General features: G+C 38.5%; 1 protein-coding gene across 1 annotated transcript in view; it reads right to left on the reverse strand.

Moving 5' to 3' along the window:
- Positions 1-4,224: 4,224 nt before the first annotated feature.
- Positions 4,225-9,206, reverse strand: part of MDM4 (MDM4, p53 regulator) — a 37,693-nt gene continuing 32,711 nt past the window's right edge. Inside the window, exons 10-11 of the mRNA XM_012657876.1 lie at positions 8,703-8,783; positions 4,225-5,545 (exon numbers count right to left, since the gene is read on the reverse strand). Coding sequence (XP_012513330.1) covers positions 4,973-5,545; positions 8,703-8,783 — 654 coding nt within the window. The 3' untranslated portion in view covers positions 4,225-4,972. The remainder of the gene's footprint in view (positions 5,546-8,702; positions 8,784-9,206) is intronic.

A 9,206-nucleotide genomic window follows, 5' to 3' on the forward strand; every position in this document is an offset into this window, starting at 1 on the left:
TATTAAACGAGGATCCCACATAAAGGAAAACAACAGCAGGGGAAGCAGCACGTTGGATTTCAAATAAGGTACCAAGAAATATTAACCACCTCTTTCTACAGATATGCCTCTTTTTCTCTGTAACATTTTCAGTCATTTAAAAGGTTACTGGCAGTGGTGCAGTAAATCCAAGTGTAGGTTTACTGCAATAGCTTTAACAATGCCACACTCACCAATAATGGCATTACTTAGGATTGCACATTCGTTATATCAAAACATCTCAAAATGCTTACAGGACATTCTCCCACAGGAGAGAAGAGATCTGGCCGCTTCTATAAAGGCAGAATATAGCAGTGGCAGACAATAAGGGAAGTTTTGTCAACAGAAAAGATATCTCAAAATAATCAGGAAAAACTGTCCCCAAATTAGGTCTGGGGAGCCACTGTAATCCATTAACTCAGAAACTCATTTCCAGTTTAGCCTTAGGGCCCTCAGTATTTCCCCTCATATGCTAAACTGCAATTTGTCTACTCAGAAAACTGAGAAATTCTAGCACGGTAACCTCCACAATCCCTATGGCAGTGCAAAATTCCAGACATTTGTAAACAATGGGCATTTTACTTTGGGCACGGGGAGAGTTTACAGGTTCCTTTATCTTCGAAGTGCAGATTCTAAACACAGCTAGTTCCTAATCTACAGCAATTTTAGCGAAGGTAACATCAGTCTTGAGAGAGCGTGTAACATCAGTCTTGATAGTGTGTGTGCGCACATGTACACTTATGAACGGGAGAACTATCAAAACCAATTCTCCTTCAGAATATGGGTCTGAACAATTGAAGGAGATAACTGACTAAATGGAAAACATTCACAGTATCTAAAGCCATATACTTTCAGAAGCTCACATAATGCTGTGGGAAAAAACCCAAATAACCGGTTAACAAGTTTCTTACTTTCTACAGAGAATCAAGAGGTAACATTACAATAACTTTGTAGAACCCAAGAACATTCACCAATTTCTCATTAATGAATTTTCAAGAGAGCCAACATTGCATTGAATTGACACACAAAAAAATGTTACAAATGAGCTTGACCTTTAAAAATAAATTCTTACAAATCAAATAATATCCCACACAGCATTATATACATCTAATATACATAAATTATAATTATTAACACAACCACATATTTCAAACGCTTGGCAGTGATTCAAGTGACACAAGTGTGTGGCAGTTTGGAGGCTGGCCTGGCTGGACTCTTATCCATTGTTCAAGGCTAGGGTTACAAACCTATATTCCACAGATGGACTGTGGAGAAATGGTATACCAGTTTAAAGGTTTGGTCTAAGATTGTGATAAAGTCTGGTTTAAGTATTAAATACAGAAGCATACAAACTACTGTTAAGTACACTGCAAGGAGGATGAGTTAATATTAAGAGACAGGAGACATTTTTAGCTGTAACAGAGAAATTCATTGTCATTCTAATGATTTGTCATCTCTGCTCTGAACTTTTTGTCCAAGAAAACATGATCATAAATATTAATTTAAATTACAACTAAAATAAGAAATCTGATGCTAATGTGGTATGGTTTCACTATTCATAAGTCTATGGCGTGATACAGCAGAAACATTGGTGGCCATATAATTTAACATCCAAATGAAGACACTTTAAAGTGAAAGGGGAGAGATGGAGACAATCAATAGGATACTGAAATGTAGGAACAAACCAGCGGTATCTCTAGAAAACCAGAGGATATGGTCCCCGTAACTACCACTAAAAGATGAATGGTAGTATTTGGCAGTCAAGCATTTCCTTATACTAGTAGACACTGAAGATTTCACATAAAAACTATGCCTTGCTTCTAGTGGCAGTAAGCAAAAACATTTGTACCATGTGGCAATGAAAAAAGAACAAAATCAAAAACAGATCAAGAAGATAGTTTAAAATTTCCTGCAGGTAAAGAAGAAGTTCGGCTCAAACCCATAGCTTAGACTGTTTTAAGCAGCAAAGTACTTAGTGCTAATGGGAACAGTGGAAAATCCAGGTGAGCAAACAGGAAGAGGAGGAAAGCTAAGTAGCATAAGAGGATTCTGTGCTGGGCAAAGATAAACCAAAATTACATCAAATATCTGAAACATAAGTAAAATGTTTAATTCTTATTTAAGTTTTACAAAAAACTGCTACTTTATATAAGGGGACAAGTACAGGCCCCCAATTCTCCCTGCCTACACTAGCAAAAGCACCTGACTGGCAAAAATAAAACAAAATTAAGGGCTATCAAACTACTATAAACAGAGTATTATTGGGGGGGAAACAGAAAATTAATTTAACTTCCTACAGTTTTAGTGCATTCGTCAATGATCTAATAAAACAATTAACTCAAAGAACTGCTTCTGTTTATTAGGGGGAAAAACTCTCCTCCCTGATGCCTAGAGAGAGCCAGAGACTTGACCTTCATTACCAAGGAAGGAGGAATACTGGAGAAAATGGTTCCTGTCTCTCTCTCCCTGTTACTTGTCTTCACAGTGGTTTCCTGATTGATAAGAAAGCCTGGCATTTACAGGCCCTTTCTCTCGTGGGAGAAAATGTTAAAAGTCACTGTTTTATCTCAAGTCTTATTTTGGCTGCAAATTATATTCTCTAAAACCACTTATTAAAAGATCTATATTTTAAGATTAGTTGTCCCAAATTCAACATGCACCATCATTTAAAATATCTAATAAATAATAAGAAGGTAACAAGTATTGTTTAAAGATTCACTAGTCAAGAGACCTGGATTCTTTGGGCTGCAAGAGGTGGCAGGTTCATATGTCCGACAAGCCCCCCCCCAAAAAAACAAAACAGACAAAACAAAAAAGAGATCTGGATTCTAATAGTAACTCTATCACTAGCTGTGTCATTTAGCCTCATATGCAAAATAAGAGGGATTGAATACATGAGTGCATTATAGTTTTAAAATTCTGTAATTTTAACAAAACTTCCTCTCTGAAAACTAACTGCAATAATAAAGGGATCTTCTTCTGTCTACTTTCTGTTTGGTGCCTAGAAAAACAGGAAGGAAAAACCCTTCCTTCTCGGACAGAGCTTCTCAGAGTGTGATCTGTAGAAAACTTCCATCAGAGCTTCCAGGAACACTAGTCCAAATGCAAATCCCTGGCCCAGACCTCAGCAATCAGTCTCTAGGGGGTTGAGCATTTTTTTGACAAGCAACTCAGGTAATTCTTATGATCCTCAAGTTTGACAATTCTGGGGCCTTGGTCTTCAAAATGACATATGCATACCCCTAAGGATACACCAAGATTTTCCCAAGGGGTAAGCAGACATGGATAGCTATAAGGAAATCAATTTAAAGATCTTCAATTTCCATATGTATTATCCTAAAATACGTGCTCTGATAATGGCCTCTTCAGATCTACCATTTCTCTATAATTCCCTTTCCACAACTAGCATACTCCAATTCTCAAAAAAAGGCTGTCTCACACGCCTTCAGAATCTTCCTGTGGGGCATTGCCTCAGGGTATAAACAACTCCACAGGCACCAAAACAAAACCTGAACAACTCCCAAGAGACAACAAGGACTAAGAGATCAAAGCAAAGAGAGCTTTGGTTAAAAATTTTGTGACTTCTCTTTTTATCTATTTATTTTAGAACTGATAATTGAGAAGGTTGTGCCAGAGACTTATGTTAATGCATTTACATGAATTAAAACTAAGACATTTTCTGATGGAAAGTTAAGTCTGATTCAGCTGAGTAATTTTAAAATGAGAACAGGCTTTGCCAGTTTACATGACAGGACTTTTTCCATAAATTTAATCAGCTAAATCTATAGCTCCAAGGCTTTGATAAAAATATCTTTAGTGGGGTGCAGTGGCTCACGCCTGGAATCCTAGCACTCTGGGAGGCAGAGGTGGGAGGATCGCTTGACCTCAGGAGTTTGAGACCAACCTGCACAAAAGTGAGAATCCAACTCTACAAAAAATAGAAAAATTAGCGGGGCGTGGTGGCACGAGCCTGTAGTCCCAGCTACTGAGGAGGCTGAGGCAAGAGGATTGCTTAAGCCCAGGAGTTTGAAGTTGCAGTGAGCTAACGATGACGCCACTGCACTCTAGTAGCCAGGGCAACAGAGTGAGACTCTGTCTCAAAAAAAAAAAAAAAAAAAAATCTTTAAAGCATATATATATAACATACAACATACTGGATAGTATATCCTTCATAAGTACTTAAATTTTTAAAATTTAGATGTCAAATTAAAGATGTGCAAAAGGAAAACTAATCTCGGGTGAGATCCATGAATGACTGAAGGCAGTCCCCAAAGGAGCATGAGGGAATAAATATTCTGGGGTTACAGAAATGTTATATAGCCTTTTTTGGGATGGTTACTCGATTTCTACAACTCACTGGAAGGGAACGCTTTATTACATGTTAATCATAGTTCAATTTTTAAAATGTGCATGGAAGAAATCTCTTTGTTTTTCAAGACTTTTTCTTTCACTTTCTCTAAACCATGCAGCCTGACTGCAACATAAAGTGATCCACAGCACTTCATAACTTGACCAATCAGATTATTTGTGTTTTCACTGTTGTTAGCTCTAATGTTTTTCTAATAGCTACTTTGGATCTTGATGCCTAAAAACATTCCTAACAGCAGGGTAGGATAATAAAATTAACTAAAGAAAGGGTTAATCTTCAAATAATTTGATAAGTGAAGGAATTAATGTATTTTTATGTTTGTCTGAGTAGTTGTTCCCTTCCAGATCCTCATCTTTGGAGGGAGAATCAAGTGACTTAGGTTAGACTTGGTGACTTAGGTTAGTTTAAAATAACTCGCTCTCAAATTTCATGTAAGTTTAGAAGCAGAAATGTCCTGTAACACAGATGTTTACATGAATAAATGAACAGTTGCGATGGGTCACACTGAGTAAAAAAATACTCAATACTGATATTCTGATACATGACCTGGCCCCCTTAATATTTCTCTGTAATTCATTGATTCAGCTATGCTATAAAAACCTTAATAACCAACTGAATCTCCTTCTTGCAAATAGGGCATGAAGCCCCGGCCTTCTTTAGTCTTCTTGCACAATGAAAACAAGTGACAAGATGGCCTGTCCTCCCATGAATAATGTTCCCGTCTCTTGGTCTTTTCTCACATAAGCTACATGGCTTCAAGAGATTCTGGCAATCCTCCATGTTTTCTGTATCTGGTCTCTGTTCAGAAAGGTTATCTGACTGTTCTCCGGTGCTTAAGATGGTCTCTTGGCTTTCAGAATTGTGAGCCAAATCCAAAAATTCCACCGAGCTGCAAGGATCAAAAAGTTTGGAGTTTTCTTCCTTTATACACACATCTTTAGGTCTAACAACTGGAGCAGAAATGGTTCTTCGGCAATCAGGGACATCAATTCCTTCATTTTCCTTCTTTTCAGGTATAGCAGTGATATCAGATGTGGACAGAGAATGCGTTAACTTAGAACAATCTGAATACCAATCCTTCCTCAAGGCCCAGCAACGAAAACAGTACCTCTTGCTTGGAGAGTTAAATTTCTTGCACTCAGTACACTGCCACTCATCCTACGAAGATAAGTGCAGCCAATTAATACTCACCTGGGGGTGAACATGATGCTGAGAAAAGGGAGGGCAGGCTGAGTTCTCATCCTCTCACGAAGCTTATGACAGTCCAGACATTCCACACCAGTGGTCTATACTAGGATCTGAGCAAATTCTACAGCCATGTGAAAGAAAGTCTTTGGAAATTTTGCATCGACAGTACCACAGTTGCCATTTCCAAGCCAAAATCTGATATGGCTACTCTTTAAGAAAGTTATCTTGGCTTTCTATCCCATCTGGGCAAAATTTACATTGTTTGATTTACCCTGCTACCCTCTTTTGGATTACTTTTTCTTTCTTTTTTTGAGACAGGGTCTCACTCTGTCACCCTGGCTAGAGTGCAATGGTGTCATCAGCACTCACTGCAACCTCAAACTCCTGGGGCTCAAGTGATCCTCCTGCCTCAGCCTCCGGAATAGCTGGGACTACAGGCGCTCGCCACCACACCCAGCTAATTTTTCTATTTTTTCTAGAGACAGGGTCTCGCTCTTGCTCAGGCTGGTCTCAAACTCTTGAGCTCAAGCAATCCTCCCGCCTGGGCCTCCCAGAATGCTAGGATTACAGGCGTGAGGCACCATGCCCGGCCTGGATTACTTTTCTTCGCACAACGTATTCCTTTATTGTGTAAAAGGCTAAAGAATGAAGACAAGATAATCTTATTCTTTCTAAGTAATTAACAAATGTTATAAAATTTGGCAAAAAGTGGCCAGGCACAGTGGCTCACACCTGTAATCCCAGCAATGTAGGAAGCCGAGGCAGGAAGATGCCTGAGGCCAGAAGTTAGAGGGCAGCCTGGACACCAAAGCAAGACCCTGTCTCCACAAAAAATAAAAAATTAGCTAGGCATGGTGGCACATGCCTAGAGCAGCCTATAGTCCCAGCTACTTGGGAGGCTGAGGTGGAAGGATCCATTGAGCCCAGAAGTTCAAGGCTGTGGTGGGCTATGAATGCACCGCTGCACTCCAGCCTGGGCAATAAAGTGAGACCCTGTCTCAAAACAAAACAAAACTGTTAAAAAGTTTTACAGATGATTAATCAGGACTAAAAAAAAACAAAAAGAAATTTAAAAAGAAAATAAGAAACTTTGGCGGTGCGCACCGTCTGAGGGAAGGACACGCTTGAAGCTCTGACTTGGGTGGGGCAAGGGCAATATACGTAACCTAAACATATGTACCCCCATAATATGCTGAAATTAAAAAAGAAGAAGAAGAAAGAAAGAAACTTTGGCAAAAAGGAACCCAAAACAAAAGAGATTTGAAGGCTACTAAATGTACTCAGACTCTCTCACTGCTCTCAGGATCACAGTTACCTAACTGTACCTAAATCACACACTCCAAAAGAAAAAAAAAAGAAACAACTAAATCACACCCTGAGAAAAATAAATGTTCTTGTCCTTGAATGCCAAGTAATCTTTCCCTACTTCTCCGTATTCCAATTAGGAGGCACATGATGTCGATGAATTTTAAATGCTTTCCTTAATTCAAAGGTAGGTACCTGGAACAAGTCAAGAGTATTTAATGTGGATAATTACCCTGGCTTTGATGGGATCAATGAGTTGACACATGCTGAACTTAATTACTTTTAGGACAAAGGCCAAGCACTCCAAGTTTAGAAGTCATAATTTAATTGTCTAGACTTGAGAGGCAGGGACACAACCATTTGTTAAACTGGGATGTTCTCCAGAGAGCCTCAAAATACTCTTTCCAGTTTAAGATTCTCCAATCTCATCTGAAATGCTATAAAAATACTCAAAAGAACTTCATAAAGATTTGGAATTCATAACTGATGGTATGCCATAGTTTAATTGGCATCAATTTTTCTTTTTTAGTAGTACATAAAATAAGACTTATTAAATTCAATGGCATCTTTGATTTGATGAAATACAGTTTGTTTGTTTAATAACTTTTCTGGGTCCAAGTAGCCATAGAAGTCTGATTAAGTTGGCAACATTTATCTCTATTTGTACTATGGTCAATAACACTTATTGGTTGGTCCAATACGTTTCACTATTACTAAGCTAGGCACAAATAATTTGCACTGAATTACCATAATGGTCAACAGTGGTGCAGTGGGGTTGGGGGGAAGAGCAGAGACTATCTAAAACTGTTTCTATCTCCAAGCAGCAAAACGTAAAATCTCCTTTTTATCCTTTCCCCACCACCCTTTTTCCCACAGTGTGTTAACTGTGAGAAGAACTAAATGAAAAGTGGGGAAACAGCATGCAAAAAGAAAAGCAAGGCATATATTTGGGTCTAGACCTGAGCTGTCAATTGGCAACAAATCCATATGTATTACCAATGTCAAATCTTCTTTAATAGGCCTCCATTAATATTAATCTGTGTGGAAATTAAGCCATTTTCCATTTGCTTCTTCTTAAGCAAGCAATGACAATATTTTTTCTTTTTTTTAAAGAGACAGAGTCTCACTCTGTTGTCCAGGCTGGAGTGCAGTGGTGTGATTATAGCGCACTGCAGCCTCGAACTCCTGGGCTGACGCAATCCTCCCATCTTAGCCTCCCGAGTAGCTGGGTGCATGCCACCATGCCTGGCTAATTTTTTTAAAAAAATTGTTGTAGAAACGAGGGGTCTCACTATATTGTCCAGGCTAGTTTCAAACTCCTGGCCCCAAGCAATCCTCCTGCCTCAGCCTCCCAAAATGCTGGGATTACAGGCATGAGCCACTGTGCCCAGCCTCAATATTATTTTTATACTCAAAAGAATTTTAGATAGCCTATAGGTCTGTCTTTGGGATTACAGAGAGGTGTTTAGTGGGGGAAAGTCGTGCAAAACTATTTTGAGTAACTCTGTGTCTCTATCACATCATGTCCAAAGAGTTTTGATGACAGCAAGAAAGGCACACAGAGGCATTTAAGTCATTCTTTTTCAAGGTAGGGAAACGATGAGATCAAATTACCCCCTTTCTTCTCAAGTTCCATTAAAAACCTCTAACAAGATGTAAAGAAACCAACATCACTTACCAACTAGGAAAGGTAGATAGAAATAGGGGGAAATGAAAATAGCACTCTTCCACACAAGTGAATTGCTAGAATAACATCATCTGAAAATGTGGCCAGAAAATTTGGCCAAATGTGGCCAAAACAGCTTTTACTAAAGATTCATACCTCAGAGGTAACTTCTATATCGGTATCATCACTTAAGGACTTAGAGTCCTCAAAGTCTTCATTTTTTTCCACTTCAGTCACCTGTGAAGGCAAAAACATCTCCTTAGTAAGGTTTACCTGCTTTACATGAGGCTCTTACCTAAAAACAGAAAAGAACAGCTTCAACTTAAAACTCACATTCTGCCTCCATCAGTAGCACTTAATGAGAGAGCTTAAATGCAAGACCAAAAACATGACTCTGTACACACACAGGTGACATTTCACTAGCACCAATGATTGAAAAGCACCCAGATGGGTTATCAAATATCTTCTGCATTCAGAAGAGAGAAGATGCCCATACTTATGACTTTAAAGAAAATAAATAATCTCAGAATAGAAAAGCTACAATTATTACAGAATTTTTTTGTCTGGGCATATGGGAAGAATAAAAAGTATTTAAAAGTTTTACTTTTCACATTCAAAAGTAAAACTAGTTATATGATACTCTGCCTGTCCTAGAAAAAT

Source organism: Propithecus coquereli, unplaced genomic scaffold (assembly GCF_000956105.1).
Source record: "Propithecus coquereli isolate 6110/MARCELLA unplaced genomic scaffold, Pcoq_1.0 Scaffold563, whole genome shotgun sequence".
NCBI classification, from domain to species: Eukaryota; Metazoa; Chordata; class Mammalia; order Primates; family Indriidae; genus Propithecus; species Propithecus coquereli.